Here is a 15,992-nt window from a genome sequence, read left to right on the forward strand (position 1 = left end):
CTGGAACCAGGCAAGGCTCCTGCTGAGGGTGGGAACCAGCTGGCTGTCAGGTTCTGTGGGCACAGGCATCACCATACCTCACTGTTCTGAACATCCTGAGGGCAGGCCCTGGGCTGACTGTCTTTTCCCTCTGCCCTGCCCAGCACGGGGCCTGGCACTAAGTGGCTTTGGGTGATAGGTGGGTAATCTGATATGGGCCCCCAGAGCATGGGTATCTCCAGATCCTGGGCGCTCAGAGCTGATAGCCTGAGATGTCACAGGGAGCCCTCATGGTACCATACAGATGGGCAACTGAGGCCCAGAGGAGGAAGTGACTTGCTCAAGGTCATACAGCCAACCAGTGTTGGAGGTGGAACAGGAGCCCACACCTGCCAGGCTGACCTCAGCTTCCCCACTCCTTTGTTCTGACTTCAAATGGAAAATCCCATCCCAGAAAGGGGCCTCGACCAGGGGTGGGATGAGAGGAGCAGGAAGCCGAGGCCAAGAAGGCCTCATCCATCCCCTCCCTTACCTCTGACACCTTCAGGGGCCGGGTCCAGCTGCCTTTCCCCCTCCCTCCTCACGGAGGCCCTGGCTCCCCACCGGTGGCACAGGGCCCAGATTCTCCTGGAAATCCCCTTCAGGCTGGGGGGCCCTCCCCCCACCACTCTCCCTTTCCTGCCCCTGAAGCAGGGCTGCCAGCGAGGTCTGCTGCTCTGAGGTGGCTATACCCTGTGGCCAGAAAAATCTCTAATCTGTTGTCTGCAGAGGGCAGGGGGAGTGCCTCCCCTCCCCGACCCGCCCCTCGGAAATTCCCCTCTCCCCAAACCCTGAAAGCTGTCTCAGCTGCTCTTGGCCTGTCACATGCTGAAGAAAACTAATGAGAGGAGGCATTGTATATTGTTTAGGCCGCAGTGAATGTGGCGGGGTGGGGAGAGCAGGTATACGCACCTCTGCCTCCCATCTGGAGAACCCATGGACGGCCACCTCCAGTCCTGTGGCTGACTTGGGGGAGGAAGTGGGTGGAAGCAGCTTCCTTGGGCAGGAGGGATGAACTCGTTGTCCACCTCCCCCATGACTATACTCCCCAGGACTCTGTGCTCTAGTGTTCCACTGTCCTGGGGGCCGGTTCACCAAAGGCTGTCAGCTGCACTCACAGGGTGCTCTGTGCTGGCATGGAGGGGAGATGGAGACAGCTCAGCCTGCCAAGGGTTTAAACCCTGAATCTTCTGGCAAAGTGCATGCTTCCCAGGAGGCTGCTGGTGGGGTCTGTTCCAAGTAGGACCTCCTGCCTGCTTTAGGATACCCCCTCCTCCAAGCCCCTAGCCAGCCGAGGCCTTTAATACTATCCTCCAGGAGGGTCACGAGACACTCAAGCCCTGCCTTGTGGTTCCAGGAGTTCTGGTCCATACACCTACCATACCACCTACTTCTTCCCACCAGTCCTACCCCAGGCTCTCCCAGGCTCTCCCATGCACTTGACTCGTTGGTAATACTCTTCCTCCTGGATCTGGGAGCAAGCATAGCCTTTGTAGTGAAAGAAGGTAAGACTGGGAGAGTGCCTTGGACTCTCCTGCCTGTGCCTCTTCACCTCCATTAGCACTCAAGGTGCCATCATCACCACCTCTGCCAGTTTCTGTTCAACACGTAGGGATACCTACTGTGTGCCAGACACTGTGCTGAACCTGGGGCTACTAGGAGGAGTGAGAGGATCAGTGTCCTTGAGGAACTTGTTTTCTGGTTGGAAAGGGAGATACCAAAGCAAACTGTTGCCTTGAGACAAGTGCTGGGTTGGTGTTACACAGGGTGCCGGGGAGCCCTGAGGTGTGATCAGTATTGTATCAGCGGACAGCATTAATGCCTGCGGGATCCCCAAGAACTGGGCTGGGGGAGGAGGGGGTTCAAGGAAGACATGGAGGAGGACACTGTCTAGCAGGGCCTTGAGGACAGGCAGAGGTGGAAGAGGAAGGAGCATGTGTGAGGCCTGTAGGTGTGCACTGGGGAGCAGCAAGCAGTTGTGTGTGGCTGGAGCTCTGAGAATGAGAGGGGTGTGGTCAGAGATGAGGCTGAACTGGTGAGTGGGGGCAGCTCCTGCAAGGTCTCCTGTGAAGGCCAAGGTACCTGCTACACTCCAGACATCCTTCTAAGCTCTTTGCATGCCTGTCCTCACTGAATGCATGCCAAGGGATTTGGACTTTACCCTTGAGTGTTCTCTCTGTCCCCCCATACCACCTTTCCCCTTTATGGGCCTCAGTTTCCCCACCTGTAAATTAAGGGAATTGGGCCAGCAGACCTCTGGGGTCTCATCCAGCTCTGCCACTAGGACCCTCTTCTCTATGCAAGGCAGGGAGCCTGCTGCACACAGCGTGGCATACAGTGTATGCTCAACAAGTATCTTCTGGGTGGATGAATAAAATACCAGCCCCTCAGGGACTGCACTGTTGTCAACCTCAGTCTCAGCAAGAGATGGGCCTCAGGGAGGGCGTGGTTCAGCTTTAACTCTCCCATTTTGCAGGGAGGGAACAGGGTGTCTTGGAGCCACTGGGCATAAGAGGCAGCATGGTGTAGTGGAGGGGCTTGCCCCGGTGGCAGAAAGGATGAACCTTAAGGGGATTAGAACTGAGGGCCGTGGACTTCCAGCCCCGTGCTCTTTCTCTGTCTATACCATGATGCCCCTGGTTGGAGAGATGGCAGAGTGATCGTAAAGGAGAGTCCTTGCCCAGTATGTGGGGTCCTGGGCAGGTCCCTGGACATAGGGCACTTGTGAGAACTAAAGATGTGGGGGCCTTGGGCAACCTGGAAGTCTTTCAGAAGAGGTGAACCTCGGCCTGGGCTTTGAAAAACAAAGACTTATTTAATGGGAGATGAGAGAGAGTTAGGGTTAGATGTACACAGACATGTGCTTCCATGAATGTTTACCTATATGCTCCATTACTTACACATACCCCGACCCCCAAAGGTAGATAGATATGGGTATATCAGCAGACAATTGCACAGTCATATTTATACAGAAAAGCACATGCAATTACAGTCTTATATACAAACATTTTCACTTACATGCACTTACATGCACTCAAGCAGACTATTACACACTCAAATACACAAAAAGCAGTGATATTCAGCCAGCTTGAGGGAGTCACAATTATATAGGCAAATACACAAAAGTACACATCCAAACCTATGTAAACAGACTCAGTTATATGGATACAGGCATGCAGTCACATACAGGTGATGACACAGAGAGGAACCCACATGTTCAGGGTCACAGATGCACAACTACACAGCCACATTCAAGAACGCAAATACAAATGCCCAATTACATGCCCTCCTTCAAGGTCATGGAGAGGCACAGATAAAGTGGTGGGGTAGGTAGCCTGGAGCAGTGGGTATTGGACTCAGTCTGGGTTTGAGTACTGGCTCTGTAGCTAATCACTTGACTTCATGGAACCTCAATTTTCCCATCTGTAAAATGGAGATGATAAAAGTACCTACCTTACAGAATTGTTTTGTGCATGAAATGAAGTAATGCATGAAAGCAGTTATCACAGTGCCAGGCACATAGGAAGCGCTATATAAAAGGGTTCTATTGTTATTTTGAACACCATTACTACAGAAATAAAGTCAGATAGATGTATTTGTACAAACAAGCAGAGACAGGAGATACACAGACACGTGACACTCACGGGTTGGTGGTTGGTGGGCCCTAGCAGCAGCAAGGCTCCAGACCCAGCCTGTCTGGAGCCTGGGCCCCTAGTTCTCTTGGTTCAACTTCAGTCCTCAGAGGCAACCCCTGGCCTGGGAGAGCGAGCGATCCGTCGGCCCCACCTGGACAGGCCCGGCCTTTCCCAGAGCACTGGGCGGGGCGGCTCAGCAGGTCTCCCAGGTCCTCAGAGGGGTGGAGCCTACGGGAATGTGCGCCCGCCCCCCTGCCGGCCCCTCCCTCACCCCGGCCATTGGCCGCAGAGCCCGGGGGCGTGGCCGAGCTGGGGCTGGGGGCGCCTGCGGTGGCCGCCCGCGCTTCTCTTTGCCTCCCTCCTGTGGCTGCGGGCCCGGCTGCCGGGCTGGTAGGGCTGCGCTAGGGTTCCCGCGCCGGCTCCCGCGCCCACCATGGGCAACTCACACCACAAGAGGAAGGCCCCAAGCGGCCCCCGGGCCCGCAGCTTCTGGCGGTTCGGGCGGGCGGCGAAGCGGCCGGCAGGTAGGGGCTGGGGGTGGGGGCGGGGCAGGCGGGGAGGAGGGTCTTCCTGCCGCAGCCGCCGCCGCCGCTGCTGCCCCCTCCTGGGGCTTGTTGGGTGTGAGTTTGGGGGGCCGGGAATCCCCCGCACAGACCCCACCCCTCACATGCAGACAGAGACACATGTACGCACGAATACCCGCGGGCGGGCACATGTACATGTTCACAATTCACAGTCACATACACAACACCCACTCAGATGTACGGACATGCATACACAAAATCACATACACATTCACACCCACACGATCGCTGTGGGAGGCACAGATCCTAAGATACAGGTACACATATACCTATGTATACGGTTTACCCAGCCACACGAACACCACCACAGTCGCAGATTCAGACACATTCATGTAGGTACAGTTGCCCAACGTCTTAGGCACACGTATGTACACACAGGTACAAAACTGCACAACCAGCCAGACCCTAAAGCACTTATACATACACACACACACACACACACACACACGCACGCACATTTGTTCCCCAGGCTTTAGCCCGCACAGGCTGAAAGTTTGCAGGCGGGAGGGGAGACAAAGGTGGAGGGGAGAAGCAGGAAACCAGGGGCTGGAGACTCGAGCCGCCTCCATCTGGCTTGATCGGGAGTCGGACTGGTTCTCTGGGCTCCCTCCCCACCCCCATCCGCACCGCCGCTGCCTCTCTCTGTCCCCCTTCTCCCCCCACCCGCGGTCCCCATGGTCGCTGCCGCATCTCCCCCTTTCAGTGCAGCCACCGAGCTGGAACGCAGCCCTTCCCGGCGTGCTGCGGGATCTGTCCGCGGGTCACATTCCATCCTCCAAGTCGGGGGGAGGGGGCAGAATTGGGAAGGCCTCCAAACCCAAGGCTGGGAGCCAGGATTCCTGGTTCCCCCAAGTGGGTGTGGCGGTTCAGGGTATCCCTGGGTCCCAAGAGGTGTTGGAGGAGGGGCTGTCTAGAGTGCCTACTTCCTCCGCCTGGTGAATCCAGACATGGGGTAGGGGGCAGGGTGGTGATCCACCCCCCACCCCGCAAGATAAGGGGTCTCCAACAGAGTCGGGTATCTGCTGGTTTTGGGGAATGAGAAAATCCCTGAGAAGGTGGCTTGGGGGGCCTCCCTCCTGTGGTGGGAGAATCCACCCATGACTTCCCAGGATGGCCTACATTCCTAGAGGTTCTGAATTGAGCCTGATGATCTCATCCCTCCATGCAGGGGGCAATAGAAAGGGCCTAGGCTGGGATTTAGGGTGTCTGGGTTCTCAGTGTGGCTCTGTTATGGGCTCTGTGACCTTGAGCAGATTGCTTTCACTTCTCTGGACCTCCCTGGCTCCTAGAGGGGGGCCTGTCTGTGAAATTAGGGCAGCTTAGCTTAGGTGACTTCTTGGGACCCTTACAGTTCTGGCTGGCTATTTCGTCGTGAAAGAGACTGAGAGAGAAGGTGGGCTTGTCCAAGGTCATTGCCGGCAGTGGTTTGAAGAAAAATCATGATTATTAGGAAAAGGATTAATTAAATTCTGGTAGGCTCTCTGAGGTTCCTCAGAAGCTGGGTTGATGAGAGACTCCCGGACCTTCCAGTAGTCTCCCTGTCCCAGTAATCCTGAAATGTAGGCTGTGCCCACCTGTCTCCCCTCTTGGAATCGGCACCAAGGGGGTGGGGCTGGGGCTGGGGAATCTTCATCTGCCCTCGAATGGCCACTCTAATCTGATGGTTTCCTGAGAACCAACTGTGGATCCAGACTTGTGACCATTTGTGGTGGGGGAGAGAGAGATTAAGAGGGCTGTGTTTACAATCTTCTGCCCGCCAGCCCTTATGGAAGAGGCCTGGGGCTTCTAGCATCTCTTGTGCTCTTCCAGTTCCTGCTGCAACTCAAGGGTGAACCAGGCTTTAAAGGTGTTCCTAAAAACCCAGAAAGCAATGTCAAGGCAACATAGAAGAAAGCGTGGGGGAATATTCTAGGCTATATGTTAAAAGGCTTTTGGGTTGCGGTCAGTTTTAGAAAACTGGGGAGCTGGTATTAAAGAAGTAACTGTAGGGTTGGAATTAGTCCTGAATTGTTGATTAGACAAGAGAACCTGGCCAGGGATGCATTTCAGCTCTGGGGTATGGTCGTGAGCAAAGGCATGGGGTTGAGACTGAGTGTGGAGGCTGGAAAGCAAAGTAGTTGAGGTTTCTTCCTTGTGCCTGGGAGGAGAAAAAGTGAATGTAAACTTCAATCTCTTTGTTTTTACTTGTGCTGAGGATTCTAAGGCTTCCCTGGCTTCAGCCTCTGCTGACACAGGTCCAGGTATGGGACTGGGGCTTGAGTACTTACTCCTTTGATTAGTCTGTGAAAGGATGGGGGAAAGAACGCAAGGCAAGCAGAGAGGGCTGGAGTCTACAGGCCAAAGGGAGCCAGTGAAGGTGTTTGAGCAAGTGAGGAGCCTATGAAAGTGGTATGTTAGGAAGATGGCAGGTGCAGGCAGGACAGGTTGGGGGGTGGGGTGGTGAGAGTGGAAGCTCATAGAACAGTCTGGAGGCTGTTGCAGTAATCCAGGGGAGAGGCTGATGAAGTGAGGGCTGGGGACAGGTTGAGGGCTGTGGGAGTGGAGAGGAGTGGCAGCTGCAGAGACACTGCGGAGGAGGTGGCAGAAGTGATAGGAAGGACCTGGGATTAATCAGATGTTGAGAGTATGGGCCAGAGAGTGCTGTGAAGGCTCTATGCGTGAGGCTGCTTGGCTGGGGGTGGCAGCAGAGTTAAATGCTATGCTAAACCCTTTACCTTGATTAATTCATTTGTCCTCCAACGGTCTTACGAGCTGTAAGCTATTCTTCCCATTTTACAGATGAGAAAGCTGGAGCTCAGAGAAGTTAAGTCACTTGTCCAAGGCTACTCAGCAAGGAGGTTGCTGAACAGGGATTCAGACCCAAGCCTGTCAGATTCCAAAGCCTGTGCTCTTAATTATTTTAGGTGTAGATGGATATCCTCTTATGAGGGGCCTGCATGTCCTCCGGGTGGAGAAAGCCTGAGGCCCTGGGGGATTTGGACTCCGTGTGGTGCACAGGTGGAGGAAGCACTGTGGAGGAAGGGCAGGGGTTGAAGACTAAGCATTGAAGCCGCCAAGAGCTCAGAGAGGGAGCTGGTGGGCAGTGGAAGGGGAAACAGTTTCAAGGAAGGGTTGGTCCCATGTTACAAATGCCCTTGGACCACAGAGAAGGGTGAGGGTGAATAGGGAGAGGCCTTCTCACTGCTGCAGAGACATTGTAACCTGCTGGGATTGTTTGGCCTTGGTTCTCAGGAATCCAACTCAACCCTCCCAGCCCCAGGCCATCTGGGCACTTGGTCCTGGGAGGTATGGAGGATTGTTGGAGGATGTGAATTGGGAGCTCAAGGAGCACCCCCAGCACTCTGTCCTCTTCCTGTTCCCTTGCATTATACTGTCAGGCTTACACACATGGCCCTCCCCCTGATAGGGTTTATTGTTCCCACTTTGCAGATGAGATTGAGGGAAGGGACTAAGTCATTGGTGGAGTCAGACTCCGCCCTGCCTCTGGACCTAGAGCACCAGTGGCCGCAGCTGGGAGAAGACCTGCTCCTGTTACCTCCCTTGCCCCCTTTCTTCCTGTTTCCTCTCCTTTATGGGGGTGGGGAGACTTGTGACCAACTGTATGTCTAGACTTGCTTGTGGGAGCCCTGGGCTTCCAGATAAGGGGCTGGCCCAGCCCTCTCTGGTCTGAGGGATCTGAGATAAGCTGAACCCCCTTGCTGCCCCAGGTCCTGACCCAAAGTGAGGGACCACTCCCCTCCTTCTAGCGGCAGAGTCATACATGCCAAGGGCTCCTTAGAGATCATCTCCCCAACCGTCCTACCTCATAGATGAAGAAACTGAGACCCAGAAGAAGGCAGTGCCTGATTCAGGATCATGCTTCAACTGAGGGGCAGTGAGAGCTCGGGCCTAGGACCTCTGACTCCCAGGGTAGTGGGATATCTGGTGTGGGCTCCGAATTCCCTTTCCTCCCAAACGGGGCGGTTAGGGTTGCCAGATAGGGCTAGGTCACTGAGGAGCTGATAGGAAGCTGATGTTAAGCGTCCCTTATCAGACCTTATCTTAATAATGGTTCTCAACTCCACTTGAGATTTGAAGAGAGCTCCAGAAGTGGATGGGAGAGGAGGCCTCTAGGGTCATGGGAAGAACAGCAGCCAGTATGAGCTGGGCTCACATTCTGATTCTGCCATTATTAGCTTTGTGACCTTGGGCAAGTCACTAACCCTAGGGGAGTGCCTCTGTATGGTGAGGGGGATTTAGTGAGACCGTGTGTGTCTCAGTCAGTTGGCACTCAGTAAATGCTGGCTTATCATCGTTGAAAGTGAAAAGGCCCCCACGCCGCCCGGATAGGCAGAGGCTCCCTCTGATGACAACACTGTGTTTACACTTGGTTGCGTGGCTTTAACTTTCCCAGGCACTCTGTGCGGTGGGTATTAGTCCCACTTTACAGATGACACTGCAGCCCTGAGAGGCTGATTCATTTGTCCAAAGCCTGGAATCCAGACCTTCCGACTCCCAGCCTTTTTCTCTCCTGGCTTCATGGTGGCTGCCTCTCCGGCATCTATGAAATGAGGATAATCATGCCTTGAAGGAACAAAGGAAAGGGCTTTAGAACGTCAGGATCGCACCCTGGCCGAAAGAGATTATTATGTTACTGTCGGCAGCAGATACTGACCGGGAAACTCATTACGACATTTACTAATATTATGGTAGCTGATTCCTCCCTGTGTTACTGCCCGTTCCCCCAGGCGCCTGTAGGATGGGATCCTCCCCTTCCTGTCCCAGGCGCTCCCTACTCCCCAGTGTTTACCTTAGAACCGGCCTGTCAGCTCTGCCCTGGCTAGGCTGGGGCTTTGCACTGAGAAGAGGAAGGAGGGAGATTCCCCTCTTGCAGAAGTGGGGTGCAGAGCTCCCCCACTTTGGGCAGTGACTGAGGCTATGGCCCCCTCCCTCCCACGCCGACCCCTTAACTTCCTGAGAATTAGGGTCACTAAGGCGTTTGCAGTGAGACCCAGGTTCTGGGCTTGGCCACTTCCTGGTTGGGTGACCTTGAGCAAGTCACTGTCCCTCCAGCCTTGTGCTCATTTGTAAGAAGGGAACTCACACCTCCCTTTCAGGTTTCTCATTCGCTTTCTTCGCGACAGTAGCAGAGGAAAGTGTTTTGAGAACTGTAAAGCGCCTGCGCCTGAGAGTTATATTCACTTTTGTCTTGCCTCTCAGAGAATAAAATCTACTTATGCTCTGGATTCTGCTCCTATGGGAAGGCCCGGGTCCCCTCTGGGCCTTGGTTTGCCCACCAGTACAAGAGTGAGGGGCTGAGACTTAGGGGCCTCCAAACACCCTGAATCCTGGCTCCAGAGCAAGGCCACCTGGGCAGCTGTGCCCTCCCCCTTCATTCCTCTCCCCTGAGTCAGGCCGGCCTGGCTACGGGGCGCGCCGCAGCCCCCGCCCCTTGCTCTGGAATGGGGCAGGTTGAGGCCTCACCCCGTGGAGGATGTTGCCAAGACAGTGCGTACGCATGCGCACAGGTGCACGTGCCCTTGGGGGGCGGGGGCAGGGGCTCCCTTTCCTATTCCTCTCTGTTTCCAGGCTCAGGGGGGCCCCAGAGCAGTGGGTACATGCATCTGCCCTTGTGTACACGCAGCCACCCAGCAGGGCCCTGCGTGAATCTGCACAGTGGCGCTCGGGTGTGGGGGAGCGTGTGGACTAGGGAGGCGTGGGTGTGCTTTGTGGACATGGTGGTGAGAGCGCCAGCCAGTGGGGGATGGCCCCAGTGAGGCTTTTTGGAGGTGCGGTCTGCACACTTCTGCTGGTGGTCTGTATCTCAGCTCCCTCCGGAACTTGCAGGTGTGCTTCCTGGTGTGCTCTGCGTGGCCTGGAGCAAGGTATCTTCTCAGATCCGGGAAGCCTCCTCCCCTGGGCAGGTAGGGGAGGCAGAGGCTGCGTGGTGAGCCTCAGTCCCAGACTGCACCTCTGGACTGTGCTGGGGCTGAAGGTCCTGGAACACGGACTCCAAGTGTGGCCTTGGGCAAGGAAGGTCCTTCTGCTCTCTGGGCCTCAGTTTCCTTGTGAGGTGCATGCTCTCCATCCGAGACTCGGGTTGCTGAGCCTCTCCCCAAACAAGCTACAGGTGTGTAGACCTGCGCCTGGGGTGGCTCAGAGGGACCTCAGGCTCTGGCCAAGGCGCGGATGGGGGGCGGGGGGACGGGGGGACGGGTGTTGCTGGGGGAACCAGATGCTATCAAGTGTGAGAGCCTTGGATCCTGCTGGGGAATTTGCAGCTGTGACCCTGACTGCAAGCTATGGGCCTGGGACCTTGATGAGCTGATGTTCCCCCCCCCCCCCCACCCCCCCGCCGCCCCGACTTAGCAGAGCTCAGCCTTTAGTTTCCCTGGTTGGGAGAAGCTGAGCATGCCTTTGTCCTGCATGGTTGAAGGCTCCAGTTTTGGAACCAGCCAGAGCTTGGGAAGTCACCTGGCTCTGTGAGCCTCACAGGTCAGTTACCAGGAGAGTATCTCTGAGTACCTGCTTCGAAGGACTGTTGTCAGATCTGTGAGGGTAGAGACTGCCTTCCACCAGCGCCTGGCATGGTGCCTGGCATGAATTAATCACCCTACAAATGTCGGTCTACTGCTCTTTTCTGTTTGAGTGGGACTGATAAGAGGGATGGATGGGTCTGGCCTAAGAGGGAGGGAAGAGGGGATGATGTGGTCAAGAAACCTCAAATTTGGGGGGGTGGTAGGGTCATCCAAACCTTCTTCAGAGGGAGATCAGGTTTGTAGCTGGCACAGTGGGCAGAACGTGGCTTTTGGATTCAAGTGGTCTTGAGTGTGAATGCTGTCCCGCCATTTACCAGCTTTATAATGCTTGCCCTCTCTGGTGTCCATTTCCTCATCTGTAAAATGGAGATAAAAGTGCCTACTTCTTGGGAATTCCCAGGCGGTCCAGTGGTTAGGACTCGGTACTGTCGCTGCGGGGGCGTGGGTTCAACCCCTGGTTGGGGAACTAAGATTCTGCAAGCCGCACAGCACAGCCAAGAAAAAAAATGTGCCTACTTCTTAAGAGTGTTGTCTAGATTTCAATGATCTGAGGATATATACTATCTAGCCCCACAGAATTTTGTTCTCTAGAGAGCGAAGGCTCAGCTATCTGCATGAGTGGTCCCTGAGAAGTGGCACAGCAGATGGGGAAGGACCAGTAGGAGGATCTTGCAGCATGGGAGCCATTGTGAATTCTTAGATCCCTAGGGACTCAGAGAGAGAGAGAGAGAGAGAGAGAGAGAGAGAGAGAGAGAGAGAGAGAGAGAGAGAAAGGTGCTGTGAGAGAGGGGTGTCCTCAGGTGAGTCTGGGGGACAGCACTTTATAGTTCACAGACCTTCTCTTCCACAGTCTCAGCTACTCTTTTTTTTTTTTTTCTGGCTGCAGCGCGTGGCATGGCATGCAGGCTCTTAGTTCCCCGACAAGAGATGGAACCCATGCCCCCTGCAGTGGAAGCACGGAGTCTTAACCACGGGACCACCAGGGAAGTCCCTCAACTACTCTTTTTGGAGTTGCCAGGGGGAATCTCTTTTAACACCGTCAGTACTCAGCTGGACCTTTAGTACTGACCTCTTGGGGTTCTTTGAATAAAATCCTGACTCTGCCAAGGCCTCTGGGGCCCTACCTGACCTGGCTCCTGCCTTTTCTCATCTCCTGCCATTCTCTCCCTTGCTCATCATATTCCAGCCACACTGGCCTCCTGTCTGTTCTGAGAAAACCACCCCACCACTCCTGCCTCAAGACCTTTATGCTTGCTGTTGCCTCTTTCTTTTCTTTCTTTTTCTTTTTTTTTTAATATTTATTTACTTATTTGGCTGTGCCAGGTCTTAGTTGTGGCATGTGAGATCTAGTTCCCTTACCAGGGATCAAACCCGGGCCCCCTGCATTGGGAGTGTGGAGTCTTAGCCACTGGACCACCAGGGAAGTCCCTGCTGTTGCCTTTTTCTAGAAGGTTCTATGCCCAGCACTTGCCCTGGTTGGCTCCTTCTTTAGGTCTCAGTTCCAATAGCCTTTCCTTGATGCCCCCTAAAGTCACCCACTTCCTGTCACGTCTCCTCAGCCCTCACTATCTAAAATTATTTTGCCAGTTTACCTCATTCGTGTATTCATCGAATATTTATTTATAAAATTTATTTTATTTATTTATTTATTGGCTGTGTCAGGTCTTCGTTGCTGCGCGTGGGCTTCGTCGCGGTGCATGGGCTTATTGCGGTGGCTTCTTTTGTTGCGGAGCAGGGGCTCAGTAGCTGTGGCTCGCGGGCTCTAGAGCACAGGCTCAGTAGCTGTGGTGCATGGGCTTAGCTGCTCCGCGGCATGTGGGATCTTCTCGGACCAGGGCTTGAACCCGTGTCCCCTGCATTGGAACCCGTGTCCCCTGCATTGGCAGGCAGATTCTTAACCACTGCGCCACCAGGGAGGCCCCTCATCGAATATTTATTGAACTCATAGTATGTGCCAGACACTAGGGATATACTGGTGAACAAGATAAAAGTTTTCCAATAGCTGTAGCCCCTAGTACTAGTTTAATAAATATTTGCTGATTAAATGAATGGATACAACAATCTTTTAAAGAGGAGTTCTTAGCCTTGTTTCCATGTGAGGTCATGACTTGTATGTGATGCAGCTGGATTTGAACCTGGACCTGACTTCCCTCCAAGTACCTTCCCTCCTGCCCCCCACTCTTACTGCTCTCACCTGTGGCTAATTCTGTTCTCCCTGCCTGGTGATCCAAGAGAGTCACTGAGTCACAGAGTGAGACCAGCGAGAAGAATCCTGGGCTGTGGAGGAGCAAGAGGTCTGTGTTGAAGGCCTGCCTCTGTTGTGTGACCTTGGCGAGTTCACAGTGCTTTTCTGGCTGTTGATGTTACATTACTGAAGTGGGAAGATAATCCTTTGGAAAGTCTGGGGCTGGACATACACGTGAGGGGTTGTTAGCACCAGCCACTGTGATTCTGCTCTGGGCATCTCCCCGGCTTCCCAGCACTGTGTCCTGGGCTGGCTCCTGCTCCTCCAGGGACCTCTGCCAGTGTCCTTGCCATCCGCCCAGGCAGTGCTGGGCTTCTGCCGGGCTGCTCCATGCTGAGAGCCCCTTCCCCAGGGAATCACCCTCACCAGCCAGGAGGACTTGGGGGTGGGCACCATGCCAAGTCTAGTCTAGTGGCTCTTCCACCCACCATCTGGCAGCCGGCACCCTTGCCTTAGCACTGGCTCATGACTGTTTAGAAAAGGACTTGGGGACAGGGGTAGTGGGCTGCCCCTGGAATTGAGTATCTTTGGCCCTCCTAGTCATCCTTTGCACAAGAGCCGAGCACCCAGAGACTCCGGGCCTCAGTTTCCCTGTCAAGAGTCTGGGAAGGTGCCTGCTCCTGCCCTGCACTCGAGGGGCGGGGTCGGTGGATGGGCGGGATCAGTGGTGAAGGTGGGAGGAGGACCTGGAGAGTAGCCCCTCCCCCTCCTCTGCCTGGAGCCGTCGCTCTGCTGCTGGGCAGGCGGACTCATCCCCTCAGCGCTGGGTTATGGTGAAGGCATCGCGCGGCGTTCTGGAGAGGTCACCGTAGGGGACGGTCCGAGTGGCGTCGGCAGTCATGGTGGTGTTCCTGGGACGCCACCTCCCGGCGCTCCTCGGGCTCTTCAAGAAGAAGGGTGAGTGGGTGTGGCTGGGGGGGAGATAAGGGATCCCCGACACCCCCATTTGCCAGACCCTTACGTAGAATGGGGAATCAAGGCCGGGGAAGGCAATGGGGTGGGGATGAGGGCTGGTAATGAGCCCAGACTCCCCTGTCCGCCGCGGTGCCTTTGTCCAGCGCTTTCCTACTGCCTTTGTTTGATTTATTTCTACTTGTGTTTCAGAGGATGGCTCTAGGTGTCTCTGACCTTGAAGCCTGCAGTCCTCGGGCAAGATTGCCTTCCTCCAGGGGTACTCACGCTTTACTGGGTACATCCCAATACCTCAGTTCCAAGAGGTAGTGCACCCCCTCCCGGGTCAACTCAGTGTGTGTGTGGGAGGATGGGATGTGGGGAGCAGGGTAGAAAGGAAAGTAGCACCCCTGGAAGTTGGGGAGCAGATCAGGGGAATCGTGTTTAGAGGCCGGGGGGTGAAGTTTTGAGGGGAGGGGCCTATGCCCTCCTCTTCCTAGGAACTGGGCTTTCAGGCCTGGATTAAGATGTGGGGGCCAGAGGGCCCCCAGTTTGAGTGTGATTCAGGAGTCCCCGCGGGAAACCTGGAGTTTAGTCTTGGCTCTGACTCCGATTTGCTGGGTGACCTTAGGCAAGACCTTTCCTCTTTGAGCCTCTTTGTGGACTTGTAAAATCAGGAGGGTGCGGAGAGGAGGATCACTGAGAGACCTCCTAGCTCTGACCTTGTGGGATTCCTGAGGATTCCCTGGGCAGGAGCTTGGCTGTTGAAGAATGCGCTGAGGAAGGCAGAAGGGGCAGTTCAGGTGTCTGAATTGAAGACCCTGATCTTGGGGCGTGGCCCTTTAAAGGGCTTGTTTTGTTCCTGTCCCTCCACAAGGTGCTGCCAAGGTCACGTGACCCTGCCAGAGCTTTTGCTTATGTTGTGGGTTCCGTGTAAAGGGGGGCTGGGGCTGCAAAGTGCTGACACAGCCCCTATTCCCAGGATTAGATGCCCAGCTCCTCCATGGGCGGGGCCTGTAACAATGTCCTTTGTAATGGACCCCTCTGCACCAGGGCCCTGGGCCTCCAGGAGAGGGGGATGCCTGGGACTGTTCCCCAAGAGAGGCTGGAGCTGCCTCAGGGGGAGTGGAGTGGCTGGGGTCCCTCTTCTCCCCTCCCCAGCCTACCCTTCCACTAAGGGACAGCTGCATGGGTGATTAGGGGACCCAAGTGGCCATATCCTTGGCTTAGCCCACACCCCAGGACTTCCTGGGAATCTGGTTATGACCTTTGCTGGTGCCCACCCCTTCCTAGTGTCCCATGTGTCTTTTTCTTGGACCTGGGCCAATGGGGTGTACAAAGAGGTGGTTTGTTTTCCTGTAAAGTGGAGCTCAGGATCTGGAGACAAGAGAAATGTATTTGCTATGGGCTATGTGTACACTGGAGTGTCTTGCATGGGGCCCTGAGTGACAGTTGTGTGTATATTTGGGTACTGTTTGTGTATATACAGAATGGGGACTGTGGGTGTCATGTGTATATGTGGCGGCTGGGTGTGCTCTTGGTGTGGGTACACAGATGTGGTTTTACTTGGATGCTATGTGTTTGTATACATACTGAATGAAGCCTGTGGGTGTTGTGTGCATATATGGTGGGCATGTGTGCCCTGGGTATGGTGCCCTGTATGGGGCCCTTTGTGTGGTGTGGGTGCTCAGGTATATGTACACTTGGATTATAGCTTGTGTATGTACTTGGGGGCTGTGTATATTGAGTGTATACCCCAGGACTGTGGGTTGTGAGTACAGACTGGGGGAAGTAGGCACTGCATGTATGTGCAGGTGCCCTGTGCACTCTGGGGACTGTGGGCGCCCTTGTTGCAGTGCCTGTGCCTTCCCAGGGCCCAGATACCTTTGGGCCTCACTTTCCTTCCTCCTCCATTCCCAGCAGGCTCTGCCAAGGCTGAGGGTGACAAACGACTAAGTGTGGGGCCAGGCCCGGGGCTAGGGTCTGCAGTGGATGAGCACCAGGACAATGTCTTCTTCCCCAGTGGGCGACCGCCTCACCTGGAAGAGCTGCACACTCAGGCCCAGGAGGGGCTCCGTTCCCTCCAGCACCAAGGTAACCT

The 15,992-nt window shown here is 55.0% G+C and overlaps 1 protein-coding gene across 2 annotated transcripts in view; it reads left to right on the plus strand.

The window, feature by feature from the left end:
* The window catches only part of NHSL3 (NHS like 3), a 29,028-nt gene that overhangs the window by 6,477 nt on the left and 6,559 nt on the right, over positions 1-15,992 (plus strand). Inside the window, exon 2 of one of the 2 annotated variants that reach the window (XM_060089400.1) lies at positions 15,815-15,985. In XM_060089400.1, the coding sequence (XP_059945383.1) occupies positions 15,815-15,985 (171 nt within the window). Of the gene's footprint in view, positions 1-15,811; positions 15,986-15,992 lie in introns of both variants that reach the window. The other variant, XM_060089399.1, reaches the window with a different exon arrangement.

Source organism: Mesoplodon densirostris, chromosome 2, assembly GCF_025265405.1.
Source record: "Mesoplodon densirostris isolate mMesDen1 chromosome 2, mMesDen1 primary haplotype, whole genome shotgun sequence".
In the NCBI taxonomy this organism is placed as follows: domain Eukaryota; kingdom Metazoa; phylum Chordata; class Mammalia; order Artiodactyla; family Ziphiidae; genus Mesoplodon; species Mesoplodon densirostris.